Source organism: Catharus ustulatus, chromosome 13, assembly GCF_009819885.2.
Source record: "Catharus ustulatus isolate bCatUst1 chromosome 13, bCatUst1.pri.v2, whole genome shotgun sequence".
In the NCBI taxonomy this organism is placed as follows: Eukaryota; Metazoa; Chordata; class Aves; order Passeriformes; family Turdidae; genus Catharus; species Catharus ustulatus.
Window position 1 is genome coordinate 5,786,038 of NC_046233.1, and position 19,933 is coordinate 5,805,970.

General features: G+C 39.6%; 1 protein-coding gene across 1 annotated transcript in view; it reads left to right on the forward strand.

The window, feature by feature from the left end:
- Positions 1–18,117, forward strand: part of SUCLG2 (succinate-CoA ligase GDP-forming subunit beta) — a 112,913-nt gene extending 94,796 nt beyond the window's left edge. Inside the window, exons 10-11 of the mRNA XM_033071545.2 lie at positions 8,080–8,200; positions 16,141–18,117. Of these exons, the coding sequence (XP_032927436.1) occupies positions 8,080–8,200; positions 16,141–16,256 (237 nt within the window). The 3' untranslated portion in view covers positions 16,257–18,117. The remainder of the gene's footprint in view (positions 1–8,079; positions 8,201–16,140) is intronic.
- Positions 18,118–19,933: the final 1,816 nt, after the last annotated feature.

Genomic DNA, 19,933 nt, shown 5'->3' on the forward strand with positions numbered 1-19,933 from the left:
GAAGGCACACCTGGAGATGTCTCCAAGCTGATAATACACACATTTTTAGCTGGCTGTTGAATTAAATAAAAAGTCTTGTACAGAAAGTCATCACATCAGCAGCTCTGTTTAGTCAAGCCTTGTTGTGGATATTTGTGATTGTGCCATTTAAGAGCAATGCTTTGGCACCCCACAGCACACCATCCAGTGTAACTCACTCTTGGAACACCTCCTCTGGCAGCAGCCCACGCTCAGGATTGTGCCCTGCACCAGCTCCACTTCATATATCCATCAAATATTCATATATCATCTATCCATGCTCTCCAGGTGCTCCCTCTTTTGAAGAATATTGCATTTTTTTAGTTCAAACAATTTAAACTTGTCTGACCTTTTTGCCTTTTAACACACCATAAAGGATGATGAAACTGTGCACAGAGACACCCCAGGGCAGAATATGTTGAAATAACAGGGACACCTTGCTGCCTCCTGTGTCACATGCTTCAGGAATGATGACACTGCTGCATTATTTTTCAGAAAGCTGATTATTGCTTAGCAAAAATCTAATTGAAACTTCAGACAGTAAAAACATTAGGGAAAGTGTATGATGTGCCTCTGAGAAATTAATCTGAAGTGCAGAGGCAAAATTCAGCAAATATTGGATCAATTTTTATAGACTTTGCTGTTGTGGAAGAACTACTTGCAGCCATGCTGCTGTATAAAGTGCCTTGGATGAGTGGGTTTGGAGGGTGTCTATAACTTACCATGCTAATATGGAGCACTCAATAGAAACTCCTGAGTATTTAATGACCAGTGTGCACTGCTTGTGCCTAGAGAGGAGTGCTGTGGCTGCATCTTGCTTTTGCTGGATTATTATCCCCCAAATCAGGCCCAAACGTGCAAGTTCTGGGTCACAAAGAGGAATTGAAATACTGCACTCTAATCTGACACACAAGAATTGATGATGTGTGTTTTTTTCACTCTTGCAGGTTGTTGTCTTCCCCAGATTGTTCTGAAGTGTGCTCTGCTCATCCAGGGGTTTATCACATTGAAGCTAATATATTTAAATGAGATTTAGAACAAATTTATTCCAAATACCCATCTGGTAAAAAAGTTATCCTGCCATATTTGCACCAAAATTACAATTTTTCTATCAACTACCTGTTGCATTATGTCCCCTAAACAATACTAAAGGCTTATTATTCCTATGTCCTTATTCTCAGAATGGTACTTTGTGGTCTCAACATTTTATTTTCCCTCTCTTTGTTCTTTTTCCTTATTATCATAAATAAGGATTATATTAGGAGCTGGTTGTGTTTCCTATCAGGGAAAGAACATTTCTGCATGGTTGCAGGCACTTGATCCTGCCCTGCCTGGATCATGAAGTGGGATTAATTAACCCTGCTCTGCAGTAATGTGGGGTTGTGGCTTCTGGACAGGACCTGGCTGAGCCTGGCCAGGTGGGAGCACAGGCACAGGAAGCAGAGGATGGTTTTCAGCTTCCTAAATTCATCTCAGTTTGATCCCAGAGTGAGGGATGCAGGGAATGATGGATTATTGTGATGGGTGTGTTTGTTCAGGGCTCAGGGAGGGCAGAGTGTGTGTCCTGCAGATGGGGAAATGTTCCCAGAACAGGCTCAGTGTGAGACCTCTCACTGAAATTCATTGAAATCGAGGTTCCTGAGATCACATTGCTGCCTGCCATGATATTTTGGAATTTGGAGGCTGTGTCTATGGAATTGGAATATTTCTGTTCCCAAAACATGCACTGCATAGAGCTGGGCAGAGGGATGAAGGGATGTCTCTGGGGACTGTTCCCACTGTGGTACTCTGATGTGTAATTTGCTAGTCATCATTTCATCTCATTCCATTAATGAGCTCTGATCCCTTCATTTTTATTTTTGTGTCACTGCTACAGAGAATTAAGACAAAATGCCACAGCAAGGATGTTCCTGGTGGTCCATTCTGGGGGGTATCTTTGTATTAGAGAGCATCAGAGCTCTCCCTGCTCCAGACCCCTCTTGGTCTGCCTGTTTTTCATACCCCAGGGAAGGGTCACAGCCTGGAATCTCATCAGTAGGATTAGCAGAGGATTGTTGCTGAGTTGTTTTCAAACCAGCAAAATCCAATAAATTCCTGTCCTGTTCTAGATCCTGAATTTGCTGTGAGCAGAAAGGACTGGAAGCTGTAGGAGGCTGTTTCAGCACACCAGAAACTGGAACTACAAATTTTTGACTTGGCAAAAATGTGGTTTTTGGAACTCTTAGCATGGCAATAAAGGAGCAGTATTTCACAAAGGCTTCTCTCCAGTGCCAGCCAGGTCCTGCCCTCTCCCCTGGGGCTTCCCATGCAGCAGGGGGATGTGGCAGAACCAGGTATTTGCTATCCTGAGATTTGCATTGCTCAGGAACCTCCTGAATACAGACCAAAAATTAGCTTTGGACAGAATCCTTAATCTGCTCGTCCTACCTAGCAGTTGGGGTGCCCAGAGAGAAAAATCTGAATTGTGTTTTGGAGGTTCATCAGAGTTCCTTTCCTGCCAGGACAACAGGGTGCATTGCCAGTGAATTTTAAACCTTGACCTGTTTTAGAATAGTATTGCATTGTATCAGTATTTCTTACCTGTCTGCTAGCTTTCCTCCTCTGCTGTTTGTTGATTCAGCCTCTTTAAACTTACCACTTTCAGACTTTCAAAGTTCCATCCCAAAGAGGCAGAATGATATTTTGCATAATTTTTATAAAGCTAAATCATAAAGTTTGGCTTTAAGTAGAAAAAATAACCCTGCTCTCCTCTCCAAAGAGATTTTTTTTTTATCCCTTTTCCATATTGAATTGCACTGTCCTCTAGTGGGTGTTTTAAGCAAATGTTTTTGTGTTTGTAAATCTTTCATATTGCTCAGATACAGAAAGCTTAATCTTTATTTTCAAATGAACCATAAATGTTGTCTGATATAAAAAGATAGAGAATAAGATTAATATTTCAAAACTGAATAAGAAAAAGTTACATTTGACCTGTGGTCCAAACTGTAATAATAGAGAAATATAAAAATGTTTGCATCTGACTTATCTGCAGAAGGATAAGGAGTGAAGATGCAAGTGTGGGCATCTGTCTTTTATTACATTTTATTACTTTGTCTTGAGAATTGGATATAATCTGCTTCTTTCACATTGAAACAAATTTGGTAAACTGTGAATGAATGAATATTAAACACCAGTGGAGTAGTAGGAAGGATCAAATGCACTGCAGCAGACTCAAAGTGAAGAACTATGTATCCCATTTTACCCAGTGGTTTGTTTTTTACTTAATGTTGTTATCTACCTCTTAAAAGGCAAAACCCTTCTTTTAACTGGCATCCCCTGAGATTTGGGGTGTAAAACATCTCTGAAAATCAGAATGGGAATACAGAAGTTTTACATGGCAGACTTGTGGATGTTTGCAGGACTGGATGGATGTCTGGCTCCAGCTGTAGGTGACAGCACCTTTCCTTTCCTTTCCTTTCCCATCTGGATCTTCACTGCTTGTGTCCCAGCATCCAGCCATGTGAGCATCCCCCAGTCTGGGGCACATTTGGGTGATCTGAGATATCATCCCTCACTGGTGTTTGTTCTGTTGAAGGGAGAAGAGAAGAAACAAACACCAGCAGCCAGCTGCCAACTTGCTTTTCTTACTTATTTCCTGGCAATCCAATGACTTCATTTGGTAAAAGAATGTGCTTTTGTGGACACAAAATATGACTCTGCTGACCAGAAAGACTGGGAGACATGATGCATGTTTTAACTTCAGAAAATGCTAGGAGCCTCCAGGCAGGAGCATGTGTGCCAGCTGTACCAGGCAAAGCCACTGACTTCCACACAGCTGTGCCTGTGGCATCCTGGAGAAGGAAACTTGACTGATATAATCTGTTCATATTGTTGGGGTACACTTCTGATGAAAGAGTTAGGAGGGGTCAATAAATTAATTCAGTTTGCTTGCAATAAAAGGTGTTTTTTTCCAGACTTCAATCAGACAAACCATGAGCAGATTCTTTGCAGCTTTTAATGTGCTGCAGATGTGGTTTTACTGACAGCTGCTGAATAGCTTGTTTTCATCTGAAATACATGGATTGAACTTCAAAGTCACAATTTCCAGCAAGGTCAGAGATTATATTGGTAAATATAATATTTTATAACATTCATAGTTCACTCTGTGAATGTTCATGCATCTGTGTGAAAAGAAGTGTGCAAAGTCTCAAAGCATGCATGGGACACTGTGAATATTGGAAACTCTTGCAAGTCTTTGATGTCATCAGATGAGATAATGTGGGGAGGGTTGTGAAAAAGGGTCTCAAAAATTCATGAGCAGAAATTAGCACAGGAGAGGGTTGTTCATGGGCTGGAGAGGGAGAAGGAAAGCAGGACAACTTCTTTATGGGGCTGCCCAGACTTGGGTCATATCCCAGAGTTGATGAAGCCTCATCTAATTTAAATTTAAATCACATTTGGATGTCTGTTTTATGTGAGAGTTTGCCTTGTAGGAGGGACCTGTTGGACACTGTGATCCTACCCCTCTTGTAGCTGTTCTGTGGTGACAGCTAAAGTGGGAAATCAAAGAGGAACACCTTGGCAGTGTCAAGCTGTTGTCCTCTCTCTTTTTGCATGCAGAGCTGGTGTGGTTGCTGCAGGTGCTCAAGGTCAGCAGAGTGGGGAGCAGCAGCTGCAGAGAGCCAGACATCCCCTGAATGGATTTAGAGATGGGCTGTGCAAAGGTGGAGCCTTTATGGTGCTGCCTCTATTCATCCTCAAGTGTGTGATGATCACATCTCAGCATGTGTTTTGTTAAGGCTGGGAACTCTTTTAGAGATAATAATAATAATAATAATAATAATAATAATAATAATAATAATAATAATAATAGAATATAGCAAATTTACATACACACTCTGATTTTAGAAAACGGCCAGCTATGCTCAAGCTGCTTCTGCTCTACCTAAAATGCTCTTAGTTTTGTGGAACCTGGCAGCCTTGTGGATCATGTTGGTGATCCAATACAATTCTAGCAGTAATCTCCTACCACCTTTACTTTGGTTAATACAGTTACATTTATTTGCAGCCTGGGGCTTTTTATGATGCCAAACATTCAAAGCAGAATTGCAGGCTTTGTCAAGGCCGACCAAAAAGTGACTGGAAATTAAAACTATTAGTTTTAGTAATAAAGTGACATAGATTTCCCATAAATATAGCTATCCATAAATATATCTATGTTCATATACAGAAAATACTCTCTGTGTCTGCATAGCTGTTCATAGAGCACTTAGGAGCTGTGGGATTAATTCCAGGATCTGCAAAGATTTAACACCATATCTAACATGGAAACAGTGATAGTGCAGCACTCAGTTTCTATTCCTTTGGCTTCCCAGCACTGGTGCTGAGGTTTGGGATACTGTGGGGTTTTACCAACACTGGTGGTGATGTTTCCATGCAATTGTGGGTGCCCTTATTTCTCCAGAAAATCCATAATCAGTTGCAAGTACATTTTGTGGGGATTTCACATCTGTCAGTTGTTTTGCTGCATTAAAAAAGCTTGATCCATGGATATGCTACTAGCTTTCCTTAGTAATGTTACTGAAATATAAAAAATATTAAAAATATAAAAAATTTATAAGGCATTCTAACAGGTAAAAATGGTTATTAGAATAATGATACTATTTAGTAACCTGTGTTGTATGCAGGCAGCTTGCCCTCTCCTTGATATGTCTAATAGTCCACAGGCTTTAGATGCTGAGCATGTGGATATAAAGTGGTTCTGGTATGCTGCAGGAGCTTTATTTTTGTCACAGGCTTAAGTAATACAGAGATAGTGCATTCTCTGTGCACATGAAACACTGAAAACCTCTTCATCCATCCACTGTGTCTGAATGCTAAAGTTCTTTCAGCTGGAAATGCAGGATCTAGTCAGGCTGCAGAAGCATATATAAACAATGTTCACAGATTTCAGCAGAGTTAAAGTGAATCTCAGCATCATTTCAACTGATCTTCTGGCTTATTTGGAAGATTACCATAAAACCAAGATCGAATTCCCCACCTGATTCAGTTTCTTATTGATTGAATCCTTTTAGACTCCTCTCTAATTTAACAGTGTATTTTTATTAAAGCCAAGCACGCAAACATCAATTATCCAAGCTGCATCTAATTTCCTTCAATTTTTTTTTTCCTTTTGCTGCCAATGGATTAGAAGACATGATTAAAATTCAGCTTGAAAGCTGAAAAGCAGATCCCTAAATGAAAAAGTCTGCACTAGGAATTAAAATATCTGTAGTGGGCATAAAATCCTCCTCCTTATCCCTAATAATGTAAACACTTGGTTAAGTTGATCTGTCACATGTCTGGTGCAATGTCCCTGAATTAGGAGGATGTATTAGAAAGGGTGGAGTGCTGTCTGTGGCATGTCCCACTGTTAGAATCCATCACCAGGATGTTTTATCACCAAAGTGTTTTGCATAAAGAGATCTCTGCCATAAGGGTTAATGGGATAAGAGTTGGAAGGGCTCTGTTTTTCCTCTTGGGTTTTATTTCCTAACACCAGGAATGTTTGTGTGTGCACAATGGGAGAAAGGCAGAGAAGGGACTTCTATGGTTTTGCTTTCAGTTGCTTCTGCAGAGTTAAGGATTTTGTAACACAGAGGTGAAATAAATAACTGCAACTGAAAATCCAGAAAACCCTTAACTGATAAAGCATGTATTTAATATGAATATAAAGCAGAGTTATAAAGTCAATTAAATTGTATGTTCTTGTTTGAGTGGGTTATAAGTTTCCTTTTGGTGCCTGTGCTGTGCCTGGGATGAGGAATACCATGAGCCATACAGGCTCCCTTAACTAAAAATGCACTGGATCATCTTTTGAGCAACCTGGTCTAGTGCAAGGTGTCCCTGTCTTGTGGGAAGTAAAGCATTTCCTGAGATGTTTTGTTTTCTTTTTGTACTGTGGATGGCAGTATTTCTACCTGTGCTGAACTCTGTGTGTGTGAGTGCACATCCCAGGAGTCAATTGTCTCCTTGTGTGTGTGGGGAGATGGAAAACCTGGCTGTGCAGAGCTATAAAGGTGCATGGCCTCAGGGAATTTTCCTGGTGAGGTCTGAGCCTGGCTACCTGGAGCTGGGCAAAGTGAATCCTTTCCTGTGGTGCAGTGAGTCAAGCATAACTGCAGCTGACATCGTGCACCAGTGCAATGCACTGATATCTCACTCCTTCACACCTAATCCCTTCTTCATCCTGGCAGGTTTGGAGTGAACACAATTCTGGCAATTGTGACACCCAGTGAAGCTTCTTGGAGAGCACCCCAAACGTTGTGGGTGCAGAACTGCATCCCTGTGGTGTCCTCACGTGGTTGGGAACCTGGAATATGGGCTTGGGTTCATATTATGCCACCTCACCAGGTGGAAAAAAAATCATATTAATCTATCTTTTATGTATTAATGTCTTGCATGTTGTGAAGGGCAATCTAATTGTGAATTGGGTGGAGAAATTGCAGTTTCCAGAAACTGATGAATAGCAGTTTTTTGAGGTTATCAGTTAACCTGTTGTAATGAATGCTCTTCATTACATGCCTCTCCTTGTTAACTAGAAGGGATTTTTACTCCTCTTTATCAAGTCAGGGCAAGTATATTACCTTTTCCCCTGTCGTGCTTGTGATAAAGTGATGATCCAGATTGTTTTGTGAAGTGGCCACATGAATATTTCATTACATGTGCATCATACATTCATACCCTGTGTTTTCTGAGCTCCAGCCTCTGATGATTATTCAATACATTTCAAAAATAATCAAACTATAGATTAAGTTCTTTTTATTTATATTAATAAGTAGAATTATCCTTTTTTTTAAAAATACTTTAATTATTACATTAATTACCATGCCAGTTTAGAGCAAGACAATTAATCACTGCTGCACACTGGAGGAACAATAGACTCAAGTTCTCTGAGTGCAGAGGTGAAGTTGTACCTTCCATAAATGAGAATCTGCCTGACAGAGGGGAATTGGTATCCTGGTCTGGATCTGTTTATTTAAAAAACAAAGTCAAAACATAAACATGCCCTCACTCAATTCCTCCTTGGTTTCTTTCCTACAGGTTGAAGCAATCCTGGTGAACATTTTTGGTGGGATTGTGAACTGTGCCATCATAGCCAATGGTATCACCAAAGCCTGCCAGGAGCTCGAGCTGAAAGTGCCTCTGGTGGTCAGACTGGAAGGTGAGTGCTGCTGGATTCAGAGCAAATCATCCCTCAGGTTCTCAGTAATTCACCTGGAATTTCTTCTCCTAAACAGATTTCTCCCACACAATAAGAATATGTCCAATTCTTCAGCCACAGTACAACCTGAAGTCAATAAACTCATATTTCTGCATTCATAGTACTGGAAGCAATGACATTTTGCAATGGAAGCTTTATGAGTTTGCCTGTAAGATTTGCAATGCAAATAGGAATTATTTTGATGCAAGTTTATGTTTACTGGAAGGTATTTCTTTTTTATATATTTTTTTAATGGCTGCAATTCTATTATTGCTAAACCTGCAGCAAAATATAGTTTTCCTAAATTTACACCAGTGCTGTAATTAAAAGAAATATGTTAGAAAGAGTATTTTTGAGAGAGAAATTACTGTAACATGTTCCTCTGCCCAAACCCCCAATCCAGCTAAAATCCAATAAAAAACAGAAGATTTGGTAATGGTAAGGAATATTTTTTCTTTAGTGCATCCATCATTGTTTCACAAGAAACAAAAAAAGCCATGAGAGGGCAGGACAAGCACTCTTTGGCAGCTACAGGCTTTAATGGCAGTGGGTGTGGAGTTCTGCCTCTAATTTCTGAGAAGTGCCCTGAAGGAGGGAGAGTTTTTTGCCATTGAGTGAAAAGTGCCTTGATTGCAATCAGCACACAACGCTGGAAAGCTGAAAATATTTCTTTTTAGCCAAGTAGATTTGGAAAACAGAGGGATTTCTGGGTGGGTTTTATGGCCTTTTCCTCAAAACTATCCATATTCATGTTTGTGTGTGTGTAAAGAGCATAAAATGTCCTGTCAGTCTGCACTGGGGATGAAAGCAGGAAATGCAATACTGAGATGCAATAGGAGATGCAATACTGAGGTGGTTTTTCACACTGTGATAAAACATGTTCTGAACAGATCAGGATTTTTACTTTTCAAAAATCCCCCTCACCAGAATTCCTGAGGATGCAAAGTGCCCAAGGAGCCTTTGGTTAGGGGGATGCTCCTTTTGTGTTTCAGGAGAAAGCAGAGCTTTCCCCTCCCTCATTCTCATGCTACACTGCACGTGCTGGCACAACTTCTGCTGTGTGAGTGCAGGCAAGCTTAAATACCCTCAAATGGATTTTACAAAGAAATTGTGAAAATTCTCTTTGGGTGGCGCAGCACCAGTCAACACATGAGGAGACTGAGTAAAAAGTTTAATATGGATGAAGGAAAAGACTGATGGATGTTGCTTAGAAGCAGAAAAGTTTCATTATATAAAATCTCATTGTTTATCAGCTCTAGGCTATGTTGTTTCACTTTTTTTTTCATAACAAAAATCTTCTGTCTTTCACAGCTGGGAAAAAGTTTATCTGTCAGGTCTGTGAGACTTCTCAACTGTTGTAACTGCTGCTTTTTAAGTGAAGATATTGAAAAAGCCATTAGTTTTTCCTACGAACAAGATGTTTGTGTTGTGATATTTGAAACTGTTATAAAAGAAGCAAGAAGAGCAGCTTGGTCATTTTAAACTGCAGTCTGCTGGGCCTGCCACTGTGTTTGCTTGGCCTTTCCCCTGTAATTTTGACAATTCCATGATTGTACAGAAGTAAGAGTGAAAGCCCTGCAGAGGTGCCTGCTCCTCCTGTGCCTGTGACCTTTGAGTCATTTGCTGCTCCATCCACAGAGATCAAAGCTGAATCTTCAGTGTCAAATAAAGACTTAAATACAAACATTTTTGGGTTACCATCTTCCCAGATTGCTCACTCTTTACTGGAGCTGTTTCTCCCAGACTGGTTGTTGACTCTGGAAATGGCAGTGCCACATTTTCCTCAGGGAGCTCTCTCCCAGAATAATGCAGCAAACTCCTGCCTTTGCATAATCTTTGTCTTAAAAGTTTGGTTTTTTTTTTAATTCCTCCTCTTATTCCTCATGTTCATCCTAAACAAAGAGCTATGATATTTACAACCCTCAGATGTTGTATTTTGGAAGTGTTAGCAAGTCACTGCTGTTTTATCTGCTTCCTTAATCACATAACCAACCAATACATGTATGTTTGATCCTTTTATTCTTTCCTCAGAAATCAATCCCTTGGGATCCTTAATCATCTCCATTGTTCTTTGAACTCACACCAGGTTATTTAAACTTACAAGGATTTTGAATTAATAATGAGCACTGTGGAAGCAATGAGACTACCCAAGACTTTTTAAAGCATCACTGATAACATTTTACAGTTCAAAAGGAGAAAAAGGAACGAGCACCCTTTTGGGTTTCCATTTTGAACATTTTCCCAGCAGAAGGTTTGTGATTATTCCCATAAATCTAACAGATTTGTGACCTGCACTTTAAAGACTCTTTGCCCACATGCACTGTACTACAAGTGTCTTGATGACTAGAGTTTTAATCAGTCAAATCTGTCTTGATTTAGTAGGATTCTGTGGACAAATCTTTGTTCTCAGTTGTATAATAATTACAAGCCGTTTTACCAGTGGATAAAGAAAGGATTACTCTCCTCTTTGAAAATGGTAACTTTATAATTACATATGTTTGCTTGCCTTATCAGTAAAGAACTCACCAGCTGAGACACAGGATTATTGTCTAAAAAGCTCATGGCCAAATGGAGAAACCACATATTCCAGATTTCATCTTCTACAGATAGAAAAGTAACTGCTGCTGGGTTTCTGCAGGATTTTTATTCCCTTTAAAATGGAATACACTTCAGTTAAGTTTTGTGAAAACTGACTAGGAGTGCTGAAGGGAAGCCAAGCCTGGCTTCTCATTTATGTAGCCCAGAGTTAGATGAAAAGGAAGAATAAAAAAGAATTGTGGATTAGATATCTACTTCCTATGCTGGAAATTTTACATCCTCTCCCTTTCAAAAATGAATTCTCTCTTCCTCTGGTGACAGGGCAAGAAGGACTGGGAGGAATCAAAATTCAGATAGAAACAAGTTGCTTTTTATTCACATGTCTGAATGTAAAAAATTTTATATTTTTTATTCGTGTGACTAGTGACCTTGTGTGTTCTTCGGAGTCTAAAATATTCTAGTATCTTCAGAAATTTTTCACACACAAGTGAAATTTTGCTCCACCTTGTGTATCTTGTCTGCAAGTATAGTTTAGTATGTGTGCCTGATTTTTTTATTTTAGTATCCCAAATTGCCTGTCAAGGGAGAATGGGATATTGCAAAATTGCACTTACAACTTCATTCAGATCAGCCTATTCAGACATCTTAGGTTAAACATTCAGCATGAATTTAAATGTCCTTTTGTTAGGATGTAAACATGAGGCAGAGGGAGAGATTAAAATATTCTTTGGGGAAAGTTTGAGGTAGGAAAGGGCAAATGGAGTGGACAGAATGGAGCTGAATTGCCTCTTGCAGGCAGGCAGTGGAAGTTGGTTTATTCTCCACTGCAGAGCCACAGGTGTGAGATGTGTAAGCCACCAAAACTTTGTATGTTCCCAACTTAAAGGTCACTAATTAAAGCTTGGCACCAGCCAAACCTCAAATCCAATGTTGTTGAAGAAGGTTAGCTAGTGATGAAGTTCAAACCTGATTCTCCAATTCCTGTCTTTGGGCCCTGTGAGCAGACAGGAGAGCATTGCCTGGATCCATGCCAGGGGACATTTGGCTCAGTGCACTCTGTGCAATGTGTCACAGCTGGACCCTTGCTAGGGATTCTGTCACATGGGCACAACCTGCTCAGGTCACTGATAATAACTGGCATTCTGAATATTGTGACACTTTTTGTCATAGCAGGATGTTTTGGCTTGATCAGAGTATTTTTCATATCATTCATCTACCTGTTAGCAGATAGCAGATGTATATAATTGTCTTATCTCCTCATAGCTTATTTACCTGAAAAGCCAGAAATGGCACTGCAGAGTGCTCATCCTCTCTAACCATCAGCATTAAACAGTGGCCATTTATTGTTTATATGGGTTTATGGCAGTGCAAGTGAACAAGGGAACACAATCCAAATCCTGCATGTGGAGTGTGACTGGGTGTGTTTTGTTTGTTTGATTTTCATTCAGCCTCTCACAGGGTGTGCTGGTGTATTCTTACCACTGGCAGAGACATGCTTAGACAGAATATTTATTATTAGGATTTTTTTCAGTGGTGGGTTGGATACATTTACTTTGCTACTGGTAGGAGAGATTCCAGGTCCACAGAAGTTTAAATGTGAGGTTGCACTTACACAGACTGAGAGGTTGTTCCAGAACCCAGATTTTCAGCAGGAGATATTTAGATTTCAGAGCCTGAAGGAACATGCCGATAAAATTGCATCTTTCCAGGTTTTCTATGGAGTGTTGTTGACAGTAATATGTGTCAGAAGACAAAAACTTCTAATTAGAAAGCCATTCTATTCATAGAATCCAGTTTAAAAAAAACCAAACAAAAAAACAACACATCCACAAAACCCCCAAACAATGAAACCCAGCAACAACAGAAGCCCCACAGCCTCCAGCCCTGTGAATTTTCACCTTTTCTCAGCTGGCTGCAGGGTAGGTGAAGGGCAGATTATTCTGATAGCCTGGATATGGGATTCTGTTTACAGTTCTCTGACACCATCCAGTGGCAGGAGGTTAATGCTGGAATAGTGGGATTCTTTATTTGTTTATTTTAACATCTGTTGCAACAAGCTGGTGTTCTTTGTAGATTCCTAAATGTTTCCAGTGCTGTTAGAATGTTTGATTTTAAATCTTTTACCTCTGCTTTTAGCAGGCTCATTACAACTTCCATATTCTCCACATAGCTAAAATGCTTAATCACAATGAGATAAAAGGCTATCACTAAAAAAAAAGAGAATTATAGCAAAGGAAATGCTTGCTGAAAAGTGTGTTTAGTTGTATGGCCTGCCTATAAAAGTGTTATATTTAAGAAATACAAAATGTACTTGTGCACTTTTGACTGTAGTGAGATTTTTTATTTTTTTTTTCAGCTTTCATCATTTCATTTCCCTGCATAAACTCCCCCTCTCTTCTCAGGGGCCTGTGTTTTGTATTGATTTTGTAATGCATGTTAGACAAGTGGTGTGGAGAGCAATCAATGCAGTGCAGAGCAGATCCAATGTATTGTTCCCTCTCCAGCCTGTTAGTAAATTAATATTGGCCACTTAGTGAAGAGCAAAAGTTAGTTTTAAATACATGGCTATCACAAACAGCACAATATTTTTTTCTGTGTGGGAAAATTTCCAGGAAAATTTCCCTCTTTCCGTTTTTCCTCCTCATAACACTTTGTCTTATAAAATACTGTTTGAGAGATCTGTAAATTCTTGACTGTTTTAAATGTTATCACGCTTGTATCTAAATAGAAGACAAAACCTTTAAGGCATGTTGGGAATCACTGTACAAATGTGAGGGACTCCAAAGAGAAGAGAACTCTGGGGATGCCTCCTGCCTCCTCTGTGCAGTGCTGGGCTGACAAGCAGCAGCCCCCACAATATCTCATATAGGATACTTGAACAAAAATCTAATATTATGCTCATTTTTTTCACCCATAATATTATTTTTTTCCTGTAGATAAAGTTCAGTACAGTTCTGGGTGTTACTAAGCAACCAAATCCCCCTTCTGTCAAAGATTTCAGAAGTCTTTGACCTTCCTACACAAACCCTAGAGCATGTCCTCTGCACAGCACTGGGAAGCACGACCTGTTCTGCCAGTTCCTCTTCCTGATGCTGCTTCTCCCACCACAAAGTGCAGGGGTGTCTTTGGTCCCTTTCAGCACCAGGAGTGGGATTCCTGACTTGAGCATGCTGATGAAACAGGCTTTTGAAATGCTCTGCTTCTGTGGCACCATTTCAGATGTTTTATGAAGTCTACTAAAATAAAAAAAAAATCAAAAATCATTCTTTAAAATGAGCATTCTGGAAGTTGCACAGTAAAGAGTATGCTTCTTGCTTGGTTAATAATTAAGGGTATAATTAGTGTATAGCTCCAAATATAATTAAAATTCATTTTGCTAGGTCTAGGAATTACAAAGTAATTAAGCATTTTGACATGGCAAATGAACAAGGAACATGACATGGAGGAGGAGGATAAAATGATTCTAAAGAGGATCAGCTCAGAGTGCTTGTGCTTGTGACTAGTGTGTGATCCCAAAGTGTGGATTCTGCTCCCTCAGCAGGATGGCTGACTCCAGGTTCTTCTGTGGTGCAGAACATAGCAGTGACCAAAAGGGTCACTTGGCTTTGCTGGAGAAAGCTCTGGAGAATTCAGATTGTCTGTTAGTCTTGGTTGTCCAACAAGAATGAGATAGAGTAAATGGGAAAGTGATACTCTTGTCTTTTAGACAAGAGAAGTAGGGACAATGTATTTTCCTGGAATATCTTTTTCATCTTTGGATGTTTTTCCTTTCCTGTGTTTTAGTCTGTTGTCTGAGGTTGAGATTTTCCCATACAAACTGGAGCCCTTGTGCTGTGTAATCATATATTCTCCTGGAGGTGGGGTGGAAGTGGCACTCAGGGCCGTGGTTTATTGGTGAACTTGGCAGTGCTGGGTTTCCAGTCATACTCAAAGATTCTAAGGGTCTTTTCCAACCTAAATATTTCTGTGATTATAATAATTTAGTGCAGCAGCAGAGGAGGGATTGGTGTCATGCTGAATACCTCAGACACCTTTGTATTCCCTGTTTTTAGTAAAAATGCTAAAGCATATTCAGGAGCAGCTTAAACCCGATTAAATGTTCAGGTTTACCCAAATCTTTGCCTTTCCACAGCCCATTTTGCAGCTTTCAGTTATCAGAGGTGAATTTTAGTTATTGTTGACTCACTGATTAGCTGTAGCTGATTGTGGCTAATACATGCCTTAAAAAGGGCCTGGTACATGGTCCATTACCCAGTGCTCTTGCTGGATGTCCCTGCTGGCTCTGGGGGATGCTGCACTGACCCTCTCATCTTCACAAAGCCCCTGCTGTGCACACAAGTGCCATTATCAGCCTGCACTGTCTGTCACCACTGGAATTAAGAGCTCCTCTCAGCTCAATCTAAGGCACTTGTTTCATCTGTTGCTAAACTGAAATGATGTGCAGTGTGAGCATTACCTGGCTTTTCATTAATATTAATTACAGTAATTTCATGATTATAAGCTGCACCATTTTGACTAAAATTTTGGTCCGAACCCAAAGTGCGGCTTATAATCAGGTGCAGCTTATATATGGACAGAGAACGAAAAGTTGCTGTTTTAGTTTGGAGGACAGGTGTCTGCTGAGAAAGGCAGGAGCTTCTCTTTGAAATGGAGAATGTAAACCTCCTCCCTCCAAATTATTATAATTTTGAAATCAAGGGGTTTTCAGGCAAAGATATGGGAATTAGGAGTAACAGTTCTTTTCTAGGGAAATTAAAATAGAAATACAGTGCTACAAAGAAACAAACCCCAAACCCTGACACAGTCAGAGTACAACCTGACACCCGTCAGGCAGGGTGTTGGCAGCAGTCCCATCCCATGGTGGCTGCATCCTCCTGCAGTGACAGATGTGGCTCAGTTGGAGCAGTGCTCCTGTACAAGGTGCAGTTTCCCTCCGGAGCTCCAGTGGGGATGTGGAGAAATCCGGTTTTCCACTGGAGTCCAGTGGAGAAAGGGCTCCCTTAGTGTCCCAAAACCTCTGTTTTTATCTTGGTAAGAAATGTTGGGCTCTTCCCCCTGGCTGGAGCAACTCCCAATGGGATGCAGTAATTTTATCAGTCCCACAGTGGGACTCAATGGCCATGAGCAGAAAATGACTCGCTGGGGGAAGGATGGGTTGTGAAAAGATAAAGAACACTGCCCCAGCTGGTTTCAATGGATGGCCCATTAGCAGAATATCTCCCACAGAGATAAGGATCACTGCCCCCACCCTCAGCAGATGGTGATAGAATAGATACCTTTGATCACACTCTGTATTGTAAGGTGCGGCTTATAATGGTGAAATTACTGTATTAATTATAATTATAGTCTGTGTTGTTTTTTAGGAACAAATGTCCAGGAAGCCCAGCGTATCCTGAGTGAATCTGGACTCCCCATCACATCTGCCAATGACCTTGAGGATGCAGCCAAGAAGGCAGTGGCAAGTGTGGCCAAAAAATAACACCTGGAAGATTATTCTCATGGAAAGTACTTGTGTTTCACAAGGTATCATTCCTGCTGTTGTTCCAGAGGATTAATGGAGCTCTCCTGAGCAGTCAGCCTTGGGGGACTTTATTGGAGATACCCAGGCCATGGGCTTGCAAGTTGGGTTTCAGAAATTTTGCAGCTACAATCTTCAAAAGTTTGTGTGTCTTTGTCTAATTTTGGTAATTTTGTTAGTCAAAGCTGTGATGAGTAATACTTCACTCCCTAAAGGTCTTTTTTGTTTCTCCTCCCAAAATTGTCACAGATAAACTCACAAAAAGATAAAATAAGTAATAATTTACTTCTGTCAACAGAATTGTTCTTTAATCAAACACTTTTAGGTCACCTATTTCACCATATTTTCATTCATGTTTTTTATATTGTAGATTCAGCTAACTAACAGTGGGTTTATATTTTTTTATGGACTTTTGCAATAATGTAAAAAGCTATGCTTACAATCCTATTTTTATTCAAATGAATGATGTTTATTTTCTTTTTTTTTTTGGAAATCACTGCTTTTGCCTTAAGATGATTCTCTTTTGTTGATGCCAATGGATACCTCACAATAGGAAAAGGGATTGAGTAGTTGGTAGTGAAAGGAATTCCCACTCTTACTGTGCCTATAAACCACTGAAATGGATTCATTTCTTTTCTAGTTTTTGGAAATGCCCTGCTGTATTTCCAGATGTAGCAATGCCATACAGGGGGCTCCAGGAGGATGTTTCTGCCACTAAGGAAATGGCTGCTAACTTTTTAAAATAACCTCTTTTGTCAGAATGTCACTGCTGTGAGGATTTAAAGAAAGATGAGAAACTGAAGCAGTTTTCTCTCAGGAGCATGGAGAATTCTTCATCTGATTTAACTTCCAACAACCATTTCTAATTTATTGGGAATAAAGCACAAATGAACTTTTCAATTTTTAAAGTATTTTACTTCTCAGGCATCAGTAAAAGTATATATAAGAAAAAAAAAGTAAAAAAAACCCACCCTAAGTTTCAGTACTCAGATATTGACCAAGATTCATTTTGATTATATACTCTTTTGTAGCAGTCAAAATTCAAGCTGTAAGTTACACAAGTCATTCATTCAGGGAACAGAAAGCAATACTAAAGATCTTGTGTAACTAAAGAACTTTGTACAAATCTCACTCTGCCCAGGAATTATGTGCTGAAAATCATCAATAAATTTGAACAGTGAACAAATGAGGGGATATTATGATCTGGTCTTGTAAATGGGCAGAAATATAAAAATTTGTGAAATAAATTCCTGATTGTGATTTTTTGAGCAGCTCTGATCAATACAATGTTCTGCTTAGAAAAATGTAAGTAAATTTTTCTTGACATTTCCATTAAAGTTGTTACATTCAAAATAAATTTTCTGCACTAATCTTTGGCTCTTGACACAAATAGTGCAGATAGGTTGCTACCATCAATTCCTGCAGGTTTTTCCTTCTCCATTCCTTTCTCTACATATTGCTCAAGGAAAAAATGTGTGACCATTAGAGCAGCAATAAATATGCCACTGGGTCTGTAGTTATTGACAGAATGAAGGAGAAGGGTATCGTTAGCAGCTTTCTGGAAGGTGCATAAAAGCCACACTGCTCTGAAGGAAGAAACATTTACCTCACCACAATAAATAAAAGAGTCACTCTCTATTTTTTATATTTTAATACTGGAAAGATAAGATTCTGTGGAAGAACTGTTTGTGCAATGTTGTCACACACTCTGTCCCTAGCTCTGGTCTCAAAACAATCCACTATGTGTACACAATTATAATTTTGCAAAGATTAATACTGTGTACAACATTTTGTCAAATAAATGTAAAAATGAACATGTTAATTGACTTTGTCTTTCTGTAAAGCAGAAAAATGTTTAATGTGCCTGTGCTCTTCCATTCAGCATTTTATGACAGGTGGGTGTAATCAAATGCATTGGAATTTAGTTTCAATTGGGTGATACTGCTCTACCCCAACATATTTGCCTTTTATCTAAAAATGTAGATAATTTTATCTCTATATACCTTTTCTTGTAGGTAGGCCAATGACAGTATGCACTAGTTTTATTCCTCTTAAGCCATACACACAATGGAACAGTGTAATTTTAATTTTTCAGATGTAATATGGAAAATTCCCTAAGCTCTGGTTTGGTGTCTTTGAAGGTTTGGTATTTCACAGGCACTGGCTGTAACCAGAGGCTTGCTGTGGTGGTGTGGACTGGTTTGTTTTATGGATCATTTCTCTCCATGTGCAAATGTACAAAGTTGGGTTTGGTCTCCCCAGGAAAGGCGTTTTTAGCTGCATTTTTCCCAACAAACCAAACAGCAGCATAAGCAGTGGGTAAATTCCAGCTAATCCCCTCTGTGAAAGCTTTAAGTGGGATTTAATTAGCCTCTAAATCTGGAAATTTCAACCTGTATTAATAAAACTCCGTAGGACAGGACACTTTGGAAGGCAAAACAGGAGGAAACCGCTCATGCTGACATTGTGTTGCATCTTTAACAAGGTACCTCTAAATTCTCCCAGCGAAAGTGTAACAGCTGGGAGTTGTGCAGTAATGTCCTTAACGAGCACTTACAATCCTGTTTGTCAGGCTGTGCCTGCCTGCACCGGGCACAGCAGCTGGTGCCATGCAGAACTGCTGTGATTGGAACAGCATGGCAGTGCCAGGCAGTCACCAGGGACAGGACAAGCAGGGCTGGCTGCCCTGCCCTCCGAGCTGAGCCCTGCCTGGTGGCCCACGTGCAGCAACATCCCATGTACAATGCATGTACAACATGTACAACATCCCATGTACAATACATGTACAGCATGTACAACATCCCATGTACAATACATGTACAACATGTACAACATCCCATGTACAATACATGTACAGCATGTACAACATCCCATGTACAATGCATGTACAGCATGTACAACATCCCATGTACAATACTTGTACAGCATGTACAAAAACATCCCATGTACAATACATGTACAGCATGTACAGCAATATCACATGTATAATACATGTGTAATAACATCCCATGTATAATACATGTACAGCAACATCCCATGTACATACATGTACAGCAATATCCCATGTTCAATACATGTACAGCATGTACAATACTTGTACATCATGTACAAAAACATCCCATGTACAATACATGTACAGCAACATCCCATGTACAATACATGTACAACATGTACAGCATCCCATGTACAATACATGTACAACATGTACAATATCCCATGTACAATACATGTACAGCAACATCCCATGTACAATACTTGTACAGCATGTGCAATAACATCCCATGTACAATACATGTAGAGCATGTACAGCATCCCGTGTACAATACATATACAACATGTACAATAATATACCACATAGAATACATGTACAATAACATCCCATGTACATACATTACATGTACAACATGTACAACATACCATGTAGAATACATGTACAATAACATTCCATGTACATACATTACATGAACAACATGTACAACATCCCATGTACATGTATAACATGTACAACAACATCTCATGTACAATAACACCCCATGTACATACATGTACAACATGTACAGTAACATCTCATGTACAATACATGTACAATAACATCCCATGTACATACAATACATGTAGAACACGTACAGTAACATCTC